This window comes from Carcharhinus amblyrhynchos, chromosome 23 (genome assembly GCF_965287045.1).
Source record: "Carcharhinus amblyrhynchos chromosome 23, sCarAmb.v2.hapA, whole genome shotgun sequence".
Lineage (NCBI taxonomy): Eukaryota > Metazoa > Chordata > Chondrichthyes > Carcharhiniformes > Carcharhinidae > Carcharhinus > Carcharhinus amblyrhynchos.
Window position 1 is genome coordinate 25,277,490 of NC_137346.1, and position 16,649 is coordinate 25,294,138.

General features: G+C 40.8%; 1 protein-coding gene across 1 annotated transcript in view; it reads left to right on the forward strand.

Annotated features, from left to right (window-relative positions):
• Positions 1-16,649, forward strand: part of appbp2 (amyloid beta precursor protein (cytoplasmic tail) binding protein 2) — a 92,299-nt gene that overhangs the window by 39,662 nt on the left and 35,988 nt on the right. The window contains exon 3 of the mRNA XM_080210490.1: positions 16,162-16,313. Within this exon, the coding sequence (XP_080066616.1) occupies positions 16,162-16,313 (152 nt within the window). The remainder of the gene's footprint in view (positions 1-16,161; positions 16,314-16,649) is intronic.

A 16,649-nucleotide genomic window follows, 5' to 3' on the forward strand; every position in this document is an offset into this window, starting at 1 on the left:
TGCCTGGCACCGTTCTTAAACAACGGCGTAACGTTAGCCGCTTTCCAATCTTCCGGCACTTCCCCAGAATCCAGCGACGTCTGGAAAATAACCACCAAGGCATCCACTATCATCTCCGCCATTTCTTTCAGAACCCTCGGATGCATTCCATCCGGTCCTGGCGACTTGTCCACAATCAGCCCCTCCAGTCTGTCGAGCACCACCTCTCTAGTAACAGTAATGTCATCGAGACCCTCCAGTCCTACCACCTTTCCATCTCTAACACCCGGCAAATTATTCATGTCCTCCTCCGTGAAGACTGAAACAAAAAAGTTATTCAAGACCTCAGCCATTTCCCCATCCCCTACCACTAAGTCCCCCTTCTCATCCTCTAAGGGTCCAACGTTCACCCTAGCCAGCCTCTTTCTTTTTATATACTTATAAAAACTCTTGCTATCCTTTTTTATATGAAGCGCTAGCCCAGCTTCATAGTTTCTCCTACCCTTCTTTATCAATTTCTTTGTCAATCTTTGTTGACATTTAAACCTCTCCCAATCCTCTTCTCACCCACTACTCTTAGCTACTCTAAACGTCTCCGCTTTTAATTTAACACTTTCCTTCACCTCCTTCGTTATCCACGGCTGATTACCTCTCCTCCTATGGTCCTTTTTGACCATCGGAATAAATTTCTGAGCACCAAGAAAGATCTCCTTAAAAATCCTCCACTGCTCCTCAGCAGACCTACCTTCCAACGCGCTCCCCCAGTCCACATTCACCAATTCTTCTCTCATCCTACCGTACTCCCCTCTGTTCAAACAAAGGACACGTGTCCGGGAACCCACTTTGTCGTCCTCCACCTGCACCAGAAACTCCACCATACAATGATCACTCTTCTCAAGAGGATCCTTCACTGCAAGGTCCCTGATTCTACCCGCCTCATTACATAACACCAGATCCAAGACAGCTCGCTCCCTCGTCGGCTCCAACACACACTGTTCAAGGAAACTATCCCGGCAGCATTCCAAGAACTCCTCCTCGAGCCCACCGCGTACAACATGGGTCGACCAATCAATATGCAGATTGAAATCCCCCATAATTACAGCCGTCCCATTCCTGCACGCCGCACTTACTTGTGCGTTAACAGCCCGCCCCACCTCCAGATCATTATTTGGGGGCCTATAGACGACACCCACCAGCGTCTTCCTCCCTTTGCTGTTCCTAATCTCCACCCACAACGATTCCACTTTCTGCTCTTTGGCTCCAATATCATCCCTTGCTACCACCGTGATGCTGTCCTTAATCAGCAGAGCTATGCGCCCCCCTTTTCCCTCCCGCCTATCCTTCCTAAACACTTGATACCCCTGGACATTCAGCTCCCAGTCCCTGTCACCTTGCAGCCACGTCTCTGTAATGGCCACCAGATCATATCCATTTGTGTCGATCTGTGCCACCAGCTCATCCACTTTATTGCGAATGCTTCGTGCATTCAGATAAAGTGCTTTTATCCCAGCCTTCCCCTGGACCCTATTCATACTCACGCTCCCTACTCCCTTTATTATTGGGACGTCCTCGGCCTCCACCCTTACCTGTACCCTCTCCTTAACTTTAGGCCTCGTAATGTCACCTACCCTCGCGCACCCCCCACCCCCCCAATTAGTTTAAATGACTGAAGAGGATGCATTCCCTGACCTGTTGGGGTCTGAGCCTCCAGACCTGAGCTCCTTTTCCCCAGGGAGGTAGTTTGGGGCTTTCCCTTTTCCAGGGAAAGACAATCATCTACTGACACTGGGGGGGAAAAAAGGCTAGTGGAGATGCTATCTCGGAGTGAGAACGCACTGCTGAAGTGACTGCAGAATGTGGTGGAGGAAGTGAGACTGGCGGCTGGGAGTGTGACTTTTGTTTTCTTTTTGGGTGGGGGGAGAAAGCGGTGGTAATGGGTTGGGTGGAAAAGAAGAAGGGGATGACTGAGTGAGGGTAGGTGAAAGAAGGGTTGAGTGGGGAAGGAATGAGTGAGTATGGTCTAAGTGGAACAGGCAGGCGTGACTGAAGATGGGAGGGAGAGCATGAGTAGGGGAGAAGTGGGTTGGTAAGAGAAATGTGTATGTGATGGAAGAGGAGCTAATTAGAAGTGTATGAGGACAGTGGGAAAAGCACTTCTGTCGCCATGGAACATGGAGAGTTTGTCTGAAATTGAGTGCATAAAATGTTTTAATATTTACAAAACAAAATACTTTAAAGCATTTTCATATTTTATGTGTTAGTTTATGTTGATCTATAATGTGAATTTTAATAACATACCAAATGGTGCTATTCTGCTTTATCACGGTTTTTTTTGTTGCTGTCCAGGGTCACGTTTAATTTTCAAGAATTAATTTATTATAAGAGTTCATGGATGTGGGGATTGCTGGTCAGGCCAGCTTTCATTGCCTGCCCCCAATTGGTCCAGAGAAAACAGTGGTGAATTAAAATGGGGTTACACTGGAAAATAATTTGCGAAACACTATGCTATGCGTGTACATAATCCAGCAAGGTCATGTTCTATTGTTGGTTTGGATTTCACCCTGTACTTCATGCATTACCTGTATTGAATGCTGAAGTCACTTGGTGATTTTATACAAATACTGTGTCCACAGCCTTGACAATAAAGAACAAACAAGGAAAAATGACTTTCCACCCACTTTAATTCTAATTGAAGTGGCCAATTACCCAATTGAAGTGGCCCAGAAGCATTTGCATTTTATACAGATCATAAAAATTGCTATAATTACATGGTATCTTGTCACAAACATGTTTTTTAGATCTTTTGGTTTTTAACCACTAATTTTCAGACCTATTGTCTTGTGCCATTCTCACCTCTCAATGTAGAACAGGACATGTGGCATATTGCATCATTTGGAGGTGAGGGTAGAGATCAGTCATGGCTTTATTTTTTCTGTCAGTTTTATGTGTGTAGCTGTTGTGTATATAGAACAGATGCATGCTAAATTTGTTTACAGAAGCTGAATGAGAATGGCTTTCTGAAATGTATTTTTAGATCCAGCTTTAGCACTGTAGAATTTCTAATTCAATGTGTTACCAGATAATTCTCTAGATTGTGACTTTTTATGTAACCCAGTTGATGTTGTGTCACTGAAAACAATAGGACCAAGTGCTGAAAGCTAACAGTGGCAGAATGATCAATTGTTCCACCAGCGGTTATTGTTCCCACTGTAAATCCCTGTCATTGGTTAGTCCAACTTGACCAAGTTTAAACTTCACAGGTAGCTGCAGAAGGTAAATGATAACTTTTTGTTGCTGGCTACAATCTCTTGTGCAAATATAATGCACGTGTATAAAATTACCTCTTCGTTTTCGGTTAAGAAATCTGAAATAACAGCCTGGCTCTTATAAACTGTCTCATCTATTGCCAGTGAGGTAGTTAGTCTTCATTTGTGTTGCCTGCTCCTTGCATCAGTTGCATACTGTCCAACTCCCAGGGGCTGGGAGTTGGACAGTAGCAGGTTGCAAGTGTATTGCTTGAAATTGTACTTTTCAGACTTAGTCTTTTGTTTGCTGTGATACTACTTATAAGTTTATAAGGGCATTTGGTGAAATTAGACTTAATTTAGTTTAGCTGTGCATAGTGTCACAAGCATCTAATTATGATATTACAAAATAAGGACAATTGTTTCAATGTATTTTTGTTTTTAAACCTTTTACATTGCGTTTAAAGGCCCTTCTCAAGATGAGAATATATGCAGACAACATGGAACCTTTCTGTGTTTACTCACACTTTCAGACTTTTCTGTCTAGAGTTGGCTACGCAGAGTCATTAAAATACAAAACGACTCCTCTGGGGATGTCCTTTTTAAAAAATGGTCTGAAAAAAACCCTTCTGCATGAACAGGAAACAAGAATGGACTTAAAAGGACCACAAGAAATTTAACTTCTTTGCCTGGTGAAACAATGGCCGGAATTCTCTGATCTTCACCATGGCTGGGATTCTTCTGTCTTGCTGCAGTGAATGGAGTTTTGGCTGAGTGCCAAATTCTCCTTTCTCATTGGCAGTGGCAATGGTGTGAACAAAAATGGAGAATGTTGGCCCATGACTCCTTGAAGGTTAACATTGATCTTATGATATTTTAAATATATTATTTATCAAACAGGGAGGGAGAGATGAGCAGGGAGAGAGATGTATACGTATAAGGAATTATGATACTCCTGCAATTGGTGATTCATTTAACTACTTTCAATCCTCTATTTTTGATGTTTTCCCAGGAATGCCCAAACTCCAACGTGGTCATACTTCTGCAGCTCCAAGACATGCATTCTTGAGCTTATCTGGTGCACAGTTGGATTAGCCAGCCATCAACTAATCTAACTAGACCATAACAAGGCAAAGCAGAGATCTATTAGGGATATATATGCTTGGACATAGGGGATGACTAGAATATTTAATGAGTACATTGTATCCCTGTTTACCAAGGAAGAGGACACTGATAATGTGCTGATGGAAGTAGTGATGATCTAGGTAATGCACAGGATGAAAAATGACAAGACAAGATGTACTTGAAAGGCTGAAATAGAGTCGATAAGGCATATGGTCTTTCCTTGCACCTCGGGTTGCTAAAGGAAGTGGGGGTGGAGACAGCAAAAGGGCTTACAATAATCTTTCTTGGATATTTGGAGAGGATTGGAGAGTGGCAAATATGACACCCTTATTCAAGGAAGGATGCAAGGACGTTCCTGCTAACTACAAAGTGGTCAACGTAGCATCAACAATCAATGAAAAAGTTACAGACAGTTGAGAGATATTTGGCTTAATTAAGAAGAGCCAGCACAAATTTGTAAAAGATAGATTGTGTTTGACTAATCAAGTAAAATTTCTTTTGAAGTAGAAAAGATTTTTGAGAACGTAATAAATGCTATTTATCTGAAATTTAAGAAAACGTTTGACAAAGTGACACAAAAGTCTGGTTTTCTGAATTGAGGCTTTGAAAAGAAGGGTCAGTGTCATTAAAGATAAAATTAGCTCAAGAGGCCACTGTGATAAATTGTTTTTTTTCCATCTGGAAGATGGTAGATAATAGTGTTCTACAAGGCTGTGCTCAGACCACTTTTTCTGATGTATAGATATTGGGATACAAAGCAAACATTCAAAATTTGTCCGTAACAAGCAGGGAGGTGTGGCAACCGAGTGAGGATCATCCCAATTGACTGGAACAGGATATAGGCTAGCAGATCCTGTTGTGAGTGGTAGATGAAATTTGATAGGTATATAGAAAATACTTTACTGGCACAGTTCTAAAGAATGTGTAGGAACAGAAGGACTTGAAGGTTTGTGTACTTTAATTTTTGATGGTAGCAACATATATTGTGATAATAATTAGCAAAAGGATATTGGATCTTGGACTTCACAAATAAAGATATTGAGTGAAAAATCAGGGAAATTATGCTGAACTTTTAAGCTCTGGTTAAACCACATTTTTGCTGTACTTTGAGAGGAGGTGAGGATCTTTGAGAGGTGCAGAAAGGATTTACCGGAATTGGTTCCAGGGATGAGGGGATTAAGTTTGGTGATGACATCACCGTAGTGATCAGATCTTAAAAATGAGAGAGAGAATCTGGTGAACTGGTGCAATGACAATAATCTCTCCCTCAATGTCAACAAAAAGGAGATTGTCATCGACTTCAAGAAGTGTAAAGGAGAACATGCCCCTGTTTACATCATGGCATCGAAGTAGAAATGGTTGAGAGCTTCAAGTTTTTAGGGATCTGATCACCAACAATCTGTTTTGGTTCCTCCACCCCCCGGCCCATGCCAACACTAGTTAAGAAAGCCCACCAACGCCTCTACTTTCTCAAAATACTAAGGAATTTTGGCTACAACTTTCACCAGCTTTTACAGATGCACCCTAGAAAGCATTCTTTCTGGTTGTATCACAGATTGGTATGGTTTCAGCTCTGTCCAAGACCACAAGAAACTACAAGGATCATGAATGTAGCCCAGTCCATCACATGAACTGGGCTACAGACTGGGCAGAGAAGTGGCAGATGGACTTCAATGCGGATAACTGTGTAGTGGTCCATTTTGGCAGGTCCAGTGGGATGAAGGAGTACAATATCAAGGGTAGGACTCTTAGCAGTGTTGAGGAACAGAAGGAACTTGGGGTCCGGGTCCATAAGACTCTTAAATCGGCCTCGCAGGTGGAGGATATGATCAAGACGGTGAATGGTGTGCTAGCCTTCATTAATCAAGGGATTGAGTTTAGGAGTTGGGAGATAATGCTACAGCTTTATAAGACCCTTGTCAGACCCCACTTGGAGTACCATGCGCAGTTCTGGTCGCCTCACTACAAGAAAGATGTGGAAGCTATTGAGAGGGTGCAGAGGAGATTTACAAGGATGTTGCCTGGATTGGGAGGCATGCCTTATGAGGATAGGTTGAGGGAGCTCGGTCTCTTCTCCCTGGAGAGACAAAGGTTGAGAGGTGACCTGACAGAGATTTAGAAGACGTTGAGAGGTATAGAAGGGGTGGATTCTCAGAGGTTATTTCCCAGGGCTGAAATGGTCGCTATGAGAGGACACAGGTTTAAGGTGCTGGGGAGCAGGTACAGAGGAGATGTCAGGGGTAAGTTTTTCACTGAGGGTGGTGAGTGAGTGGAATCGGCTGCCGTTGGTGGTGGTAGAAGCGAACTCACTGGGGTCTTTTAAAAGACTTCTGGATGAGTACATGGGATTTAATGGGATTGAGAGTTATAGATAGGTCTGGTAGGTATGGCTATGATCGGCGCAACTTGTGGGCCAAAGGGCCTGTTTGTGCTGTAGTGTTCTATGTTTTATGAACCAGCCTCCCATCCATTGACTCTGTCTACACTTGCTGCTGCCTCAGCAAAGCTTCCAGCATAATTAAGGACCCCACGCATCCTGGACATACCACCTTCTTCCATCGAGGATAAAGATACAAATGTCAGAGGTCACGTACCAACTGACTTAAGAATGGCTGCTTCCCTGCTACCAACAGACTTTTGAATGGACCTATCTTGCATTGAGTTAATCTTTCTTTACACCCTAACTATGGCTATAACACTACATTTTGCACCCTAAACTTCTCTATGAACGGCATACTTTGTGTAGCATGCAAGAAACAATACTTTTCACTGTATACTAACACATGGGACAATAATAAATCAAAATGTTAAACATATTCTTAAATTTCGTTTGATAAAAGCTCCCTGGTGGGTCATTTGAATCATACCTGAAGTGAAACCTATTATGCTTATCCTAGCCAAATTCAAGATGCAAATCTCATGATTCAGGTGGACGCAATAAAACACTTTGGAGTTTCTGACCTAAACCATAATAAAAAGCTGGGTTCCTTGCAGCAAGGAAGGTTGAGGGGAAAAATTGATGGAGGTTTAGAAGATTATGACTGGTTTAGAAAAAGTAAACAAAGAAAAACTATTTTATTAATTGATGGTACTAGGACAAGGAGATACAGATTTATGGTTTTAGGCAAGAGGTACAGGGGGAAATGTGAGAATGAAATTTTGTTGCAGCAAATGACAATGACCTGGAACTTGATGCTTACGAGAGTGATGGAAGCAGTGACAGTCGGTGAAGTGAAATAACATAACCACACTTTGCTCTATATCCCAAATGTCCCCGGAAGCTCTTGCATGCCCTGGTTCTGTCTAGTTCCTCACCTACCTTCCTTGTTTCCTTTCTGAGGTCATCATGTCCTTGCTCATACTCCCTTGTTCCCATTTCTCTGACACTGCTAACCATTCAACTTAACTTTCCGTCCCTAATGCTAATTGGCATTGTTAATGGTTCCCTCTTGTCAGGTACTATCCTCCTGTCTTTAAAAATTGCTGTCGTGTCCTTTCAAAACACACCATGACCGCCTCTGACATTGCAGACTATTGCCTTGGTACCAGCTGATTACACTAATGAAACCCAATGGAGGAGGGCACCAGATCCTTCTTCCCTTTTCCCTGCCTTGAGGTGCATAAAATCTGTTGTATCTCTTTCCAGTTCTAATGTAAGGTCATCGAATTGCAACGTAATTGGTTTTGTCTCCACAAGATGCTGCCAGGCCTGCTTGAGTATTTTACTATATTATGCTTTTATTTCACCTCTCTCCTTTGACACCTCGCCCCTTTTAAGACCTCAATTTGTTGACCAAACTTTCAATAACAGCTTTTGGTTCAGTTTCACATGGCTTTTTTGAAGTGGCTTAACATTTAATCTATTTTAAAAGTATCATTTAACTTAATGCAAATAAAGTTGCTGCTTCTTAGCCTGGGGCAGGGCAAAAGTTATGTTTCCACCAGTGTAGCCAGCTGAATATACTTGGCAATCTCCAAACCACTCTCATCCTCCAAGTGATCATCAATTTTCAGTCTTCTCTACAAAGTATATGTGGTACATTGTATATGACTTGGGACACTTTAATGGGTACACATCCTTCTCCCAAACATAATCTGATCTGATTCCAGCCTTGGGTGACTGTATGGCATTTACACGTTCTCCCCCTATCTTTGTGTGTTTCTTCTTTGTGCTCCGGTTTCCTCCCAATGTCTAGAAATGTGGACTTAATTAGGTGAATTGGCCACATTAAATGGCCCCTTAATTCCTAAGGTGTGTAGGGGATTAGTGGGGTTACAGGAATAGGGCAGGGAGATGGGGCTGGGTAAAATACTCTGTCAGAGAGGCAGTGTAAATTCGATGGGCCAAATGACCACCTTTTGCACTGTAGAACATAAGAACATAAGAAATAGGAGCAGGAGTAGGCCATCTAGCCCTTCGAGCCTGCCCCGCCATTCAATAAGATCATGGCTGATCTATTGTGGCTCAGTTCCACTTTCCCGCCCTCTCCCCATAACCCTTAATCCCCTCTCTTATCAAGAACCCATCAACCCGCTTCTTAAAAATATTTAGCGAGGCAGCCTCCACCACTTCAACGGGCAGAGAATTCCAGAGATTCACCACCCTTTGAGTGAAGAAGTTCCTCCTCAACTCCGTTCTAAACCGCCTCCCCTTTATCTTGAGGCTGTGCCCCCTAGTCCTACTGTCTTTTTTGAGCGGGAAGAGTCTCTCCACCTCTATCCTGTCCATCCCATTCATCATCTTATACGTCTCAATGAGATCTCCTGATTTCTATTACATTTATTATTTTTGTTATAAAGCAGAGGTTGATTTCTCCCACTGGAAATTAACACTAAAACACCCAAAGAGGAGTACCTCGCCTTCTAATCTGTAAAATGTATGTGTGAAGTAATGTGACCCACGCTTCAGCGACTTTTAGTGGTTAAATACAAAATAAATCCCTGAGACTCGCTGTAAAATCAGCAAGTAACTATTTATTTATCTAACTAATAATGAACAACGTTACTAAACTGTTAACCGAATAAAACAAGATTCTAATGTGTGCTGTTCCAATAAATACAATCCCCACTCATTAAGAAATACATTTAGTTACTCTCTAAATTGCAACCAGGATTTGTTTCCTCTGGAATATTCTGGGCCTTCTCTGATTTTTCTGCCTGGAACTTTCTCCTTTGGTAACTTTGCTATCCAGATGGTGCTTTGAGCTAAGAGCTGTGGTGGGTGGCAGCTGCTCTCTCCTTTTGTCCCACTGCTCCCTTTCTTTCATACCTGTGATGACATATCAATATTTCCCACAATAGGATTGGCCCTCAGCTGTCAAAACCATCAGATTTAAATTTAATAGGTTAGAACATTACAACGCAGAACAGGCCCTTCGGCCTATGATGTTGCGCCGACCAGTTTTAAAAAAACAATGACCCTCTAACCTAAACCAATCCCTTTTCGTCCATAAACCTATCCATGGTTCTTGGTATCTAAATGCTTAATTCAAACTGGCTGGATTCAGAAGCCCATCGTCTTTTTAAAAACTGCTGCTTGGCCTTTCGAACCAAATGTTTCAGTTTGGGTCTTATTTACTTTAACTTTAACAGAAAAAGCACCACCTTTTAAAAGGACCGTGCAATGCTTTCTCCGTAGTATTTTACAGACACCAATCTACAATTACTCTACCCAACTTTGCAGCATTTTATAAACTATAGTTTTTGTGAGCAGAGAGCCCTATATGGATTACGTTTCGAAGAATGGCCATTCTCCAAAATTACTAGTTGTGGAGTACAAAAATATTTTAAAAAATCTATAATACTGGTGAAATTTGAGAAAAGGAGAGGGAGTTTGAATTATTTAAAGAAAGTTTTTGACAGAAAATCCCTGCTTCATTCCATCTAACCACATAAGCGACGTTTAATACATATGGGGCCAATATATATAGCTGATAAAGCAGTGCATTGCATCTGAGATGCAGCTTAAACATTGCTCTCCAATATGCCTTTATGGTGCCATGAGCTGATTACATAAATCTACATTTTTGCGCACAATATAAATTGCAATACTTGATAATGAATTGACTTGTATTTAAAAAAAAGCAAGTAAGCAATGTTACTCCACAAAATACGAATTACCAGTTTTTGGCATCTTAATATGTCTCTCCCACTGGGAACACTTTATTACTGAGCACATGATGTGACAGACTTACCTGATGAAGAGGCCACGCTCCAAAAACTTGTGCTACCAAATAAACCTGTTGAACTTTAACCTGGTGTTGTGAGACTACTTGCTATACTGAACACATGTATGAGATAATCCAGTAACTTTCTCAACTCTGGTAAATTAAGCTCTAATTTATTGAATCTCTCTCTATGTTGCATCATACCTATAATGAGATGCCCAAAACAATATACAATTTTTAGACTTTAGCCTTCAGGTCTTGCACAAACTTAACATCTTTGTTTTTTTTGTTTTCTATACCTCTAGAAACAAACAAGGGATTTACCTTTTTGTGATCTTGTGGTGTTTGCTTTTAATAATTGCCACTCCTATACTCTTTAAAATCTTACCATTTATAGTGTTTCTCTGTTCTTCCAAAAAAGAATGACTTCATAAATTTCTATATTAAACCAAATCTGGCACCTGATCTATACCCTTCACAATTTCATGTGCCATTTTGATGTCATGAGCAAACTTCATTAAGTCAAGATTTTTATGTTGACCTGCCTGCTGGGTATAATTTGTACTGATAAATGCACGTTCTATTTGCATGTACAGATTGATCTAAATATGTCAATGTTAGTGGACTCCCCAAAGTAATGTAACCACAGGGCAGCAGTTTAGCTGCTCCAATTGGCCTCAGTGAATAAAAAAAATTGTCTCATAGACCTGGGCTCGTATATAGAAAATAATGCAGTTGGAGAGTTATCTGCATCACAGAACTATGCTATGAAACGTATGGTGCCTTCAGAAGAGGAGAGTGAAGAAAAGACATCCTTCAATTTTAAAGTTATTTTGTGATGTGGTTTTTGAATGTTATGACCTACTTACTTTGAATATTTAATTTTTGTTACTGACCTGTTAATTTTAGAGCAGCAAGAGAGGCAGCCACAAAGAAATTATCAAAGCATTGTCAGTATTTTACCTATGAATCGCTCTTCACATGGATGATATACAGTTTTTTATTTAACTTGCTCTATGTATGACAGAGAAAAACATGGTGTGGATAAATTAAGTGATTACTTAACCCAACTTGAATATTATATCCTTTTTCTTATAAAAATCATACTGAGTCACAGATAAGAATACTTGATCTATTGCAATTCATTGCGTTAGCTCATGCTTGCTATGAGGTCCAAGCAATTATGCGGTAGGTCCTTGATGGACCATATGTTCCCACAAATTCATATGAAACCTTTTTGTTATTTGCTCCAAAAAGTGGGTCTGCAAAAATCAAATAATCCTGTCTTCGCAAAAGAGAACATACTGTCATTAGGCATAAACGTATTTTGTAGCAGTGTGAATTGCCACAATAATTGCACTTTGCAAATACTGCACTGGCTGTAACATCTTGAGGTTGTGAAAGGTGTTGCAGCAATGCAAGCCTTTGTATAGGTTGCATTAGCAGGATTGAAGTATGCAGCTCAGCCCTTAAAATTTCTTGCCCCATGTTTTACATCAGAATTAGGACCAGGATGAGGAGAGATGATTTCATATTAACAGTTGTGAATCTTTGAAATTTTCTTTACCACAGGATGGTGGACACGCCATTGTTGAATATATTTAATGCTGGGACAGACAAACTTTTGGTGCTTCAGGGAGTTAAGGAGTATGGGGAGCAGACAGAAGAATGGATAAATCGAAGTCCAAGATCAGCTGTTATCGTATTGAATGGTGGCGCAGTCTACTCCTTGTGTTCTTATGTACAAGTTTTCTGCCCGTTATTACTTCCATTTTTGGTTGAAGAACCCCTTTTCAAATGGATCACCAATCACTGACCTTCCGCACACACCTCTATTTAAGTTTTAACGTTCTAAAATTCTCCCAATGTGTGTATTCTTTCTTTGAGTTTAGATAATACTTAAATATTTAAAAAGCTTTTCTTTGCTACAGGGCAAGTTCAGCTTTGTTCAATCACCAGATCTCTGGTCTACTTAGCAATCTGATTGTCTGCCTACTTTCACCATTCTGTGTGCACTCTTCATGCTGGATATGTGCTGGTCACACTCTGTTCTCCTTTTTGGGCTTGCAGTTAGCCTACGTCTGGCTGCAACGCGTTTGTGAATTGCTCAACTATTTTGCAAGCCTCTGGAAAGCCCCTACAGTCTACATGGGCCCCGGATTGCAAAACAATGTATTCATTATCATTATATAGCTAAATCTATATGCAGATTCAAGTATGTGCAAGGCAAATGGAGTACTGCATAGCCAACCAGGAGTAAAGCATATTATACTAATAGATAACCACACACAAATTCTGTGATTTGATTTCAACCCAGTGCAAACTGCCAACTTGAAGAAAACTGAACTTTTCAGTTTTTAAAATGCAATGATCTTTTTAAATGTCAAGTTTGAGTACAAGAGTTGGCAACTCTTGTTGCAGCTATGTAAACTCTTGATTAGGCTGCATTTGGAGTATTGCAAGCAGTTCTGGTCGTCACACTACCAGAAAGATGTGGGAGCTTTAGAGAGAGTGCAAAGAAGGTTCATCAGGATGTTGCCTGGTATCGAGGGCATTGGCTATAAGGAGGTTGAATAAACTAGGATTGTTTTCACTGGAAGAATGGAGGCTGAGGGGAAACCTGAGGTCTACAAAATTCTGAGAGGCATAGACAAGGTGGATAGTCAGAGGCTTTTTCCCAGGGTAGAAATGTTAATTACAAAGAGGCGCAGCTTCAAAGTGAGAAAGGGGTAAAGTTTAAGGGAGATGTGCAGGGGGCGTTTTTCACGCAGAGTGGTGGGTGCCTGGAACACGCTGCCAGAGGCAGTGGTGGATGCAGGCACAGTCACAACATTTAACAGACGTCTGGTTGGTGAACAGGAAAGAAATAGGGTTACAGTCTGAGTAAAGTCGAAAGTTTTCTTTTAGTTCGGGCATCATGATCAACATGGGCTTGGAAGGCCAGAAGGGAAATAGCCTCTGATTATCCACCTTGTCTATGCCTCTCAGAATTTTTGCTGTGCTGTACTTTTCTTTGTTCTTTATATTTTAGAAATGATTTGATACTTGGAGAGGAGTACTCTATTAGGCAAAGCAGTTGAGTTGGAGGTAACAGTCAAAATAAAATCTGTATGTAGCGGAGTAATAGCAGATGAAGTTCATTACAGATATTTGAAAAACACACTACAAGGAAAATGGTTGTCTTAAGCATAGTATAAACAATGCAGAAATAGATGAGGCAGAAAGAGATACAAAGATTCAGCATGACAAATCACAGGTAGACAAATACAGGTAGTCTTGTACTTAATAACATTCCATTGCAAAGAATGGAATTTATAAATGGCATTTATAAATTGGCACCCTGTCTTAACTTTCCAATGCCTGTTTGGCTTTTTGACATCATGCCAATGAACAGTTTTACCAACTGTTGTGTTCTGTTTATGTTCTGCTTTTCACAATCTCAGGAAGGACAAATTGCTTTGCAGATATAGAAGCGTCTTTGAAAGTGTAGGCACTATTATGTCATGGGAAATAAAGCAATTTTGTTGAAGCAAGATCTCACAAACTTTAACTGTAAATAATGTGACTATATCAGTAAGTAGATTACAAGTCAGAGAGTGTGTCCCTGAAATTTGTGGAGCCTTAGTTATACTGCACCTTGCAGGGAAGCATTCAAACCAGAGAGTGGTACAAAAAATATAGGAATTAAATTGCACAGAAAACTCGGAGAAAGCTTAATGAGTTCCACAATTTCATTTCTGTAATGAAGTTCTTACTGGATTTATTAGTCACTGTTTTGTACTTATTGCTATTAGTTTTAAACTCAGTCAAGTGAAAACAACCTTTCTAATACTGTCCTCTTGCATCTATTTGTAATTTTAAAGACCTTGATCGAGTAATCTCTCAGTCCACTCATTCTAGAGAATTGCCTCAGCCTATTTGGGCATTCCTGATAGCAGTGCTCTGTGAATTCCAGTATCATTTTCATAAATCAGTTTCTGCAATGCTTGTAATCCTTTGTAAACCTTGGGAACAAGAACTGTGCACAATTATCTAAATGTGGTCTAATGAAATTTCTGTAAACATTTCACGTGACTTCTCTGCTTTGAAGCCCTTCCACAAATGAACTTTTTCACCTGTGTTCCTATTAATGACGTGTTAATATCATTGGATCCCTTTTTTCTCCATCTATTGTGGAGAAATATTTAGATTTTTCTTTCCAAGATTTATATTACCTCCTCATTCCTGCTACCAAAATGCAACACCTCACACCTATATTGAAGTGATTTTGCCATATACATGTTGATTCTGCAGGTTTATTAGCACTATCTGGTATTTTGTTGCCGTTGTCCTATATATTAACTTCCTGTTGTTCCATCGTCATCGATGAGGACCTCGACACCATTAGTCATTTTGAGGCTGGCTGCGGTGTGTCCGAAGATGACTGATGAGGCCAATTCAGGCACGGAATGTCCTGGCGTGTATCGGACAGACTTGTGTAGACACTGTAGTTGTTGCGCTGGTGGCTCTGGGCTTGTGCAACTCACGTTTAAGTTGTGCTTCAGCGATACACCTTGTTTCGTGAACTTGACAGCCTTTTGTGGATGAGGCAGCGCCGGGTGGGGCGGTTTTGTGCCAGCGTTTCTCAGGTGGTCGTGTCAATGTCAAGCGACTTCAGGGAGGCCTTGAGTGTGTCCTTTCTTCTGCCCTCCATGTGAGCGTCTTCCAGTAGAGGGTTCCCCAAAAAGGAGCTGCTTGGGTCATTCCTGATAGCTTGTCTGACATAAGGATGACGTGACCTGCCCACCAGGTCTGCACTCTCATCAGCAGTGTGTGGACTGATGGTAGACTTGCTCTAGAGAGAACTTCAGTGTCTGGTACTTTGTCTTGCCATCGGATGCGTAACATCCTGCAAAGACAAGTCACGTGGAAATGATTGAGCTGTCTAGCATGCCCTCGACACACAGTCCATGTTTCACAGGCATACAGGAGGGTAGTGAGTATCGTGGCGCTGTAGTCCTTCAGTTTGTTGCTGGGCTGATTCCTCAACGTTCCCATACGGTGGAGCGCAATCTACCGAAAGCAGAACTTACCTTTGCTATTCTGCAGTTAACTTCTGTATCAGTAGTCACTGCTTGGGAGAGGGTGCTGCTCAGATAAGTGAACTGGTCCAATGCTTGTAGTTTCTGCCGTTTGATTGTGATTATGGGTTCTGTGTATGGTGCAAGAGGAGCAGGCTAGTGCATGATTTATATTACCTCATTTCTGCTACCAAAATGCAACACCTCACACATATATATTGAAGTGAATTTGCCATAAACATGTTGATTCTGCAGGTTTATTAGCACTATCTAGTATTTTGTTGCCATTGTCCTATATATTAACGTCCTGTTGTTCGTCTATCGTCATCGATGAGGACCTCGACACCACTTTTTTTGATGTTGATGTTGAGTCCAAAGTTGTCACAAGCCGTGGAAAATTTATCCACACTGACTTGCATCTCTGGCTCTGAGCCAGCATACAGTGAAGGCATTGTGTTCCACTGAAAATGAAACAACTATTTATATCACTTATTTAATAATCGATATGAAATAGTGGGGAATCTTTAAGCTGGTTTAAATTGTACTTTAATCTATGCCTAATTAGTACCCTTCTAACTCTTCCAGACATCTTCTGCATCACTGTTTCCAGGCTTTAATGGACCATGGAGTGAAGGTTGCTTCTGTGCTGGCCAATTCCTTTAGCAGGCGCTGTTCGTACATTGAAGAGTCAGATGCTCATGTAAAAGAGAAAGCAATCCAATTTGGATTTGTTTTAGGTAAGAAATTATTTTAAATGTATTCAAGGATGGATTGAAAAGATGGAACTGGAGGGGGGGAATATATTTGGATCATGGTATAAAGGTAAATCATACAGTGCTGAATTTTTAAATTCTGCCCATTCTCCCGTCTTTTTCAGAATTAAGTGCAAGTGATTTGCATCCTTTCACTGTTCACAAAGAACAGTTTTTCATACAGTTCTAACTTTTTAAGCTTAAAGGATCTACATCTTTTCTTGTACTTGAATTCCAATATCTCATGTGGCATGTGTTTTATTTAAAAGTAAAATTACCTTAAATACTCAGTTATTAACTGCATGTAGAATATTGAAGGGG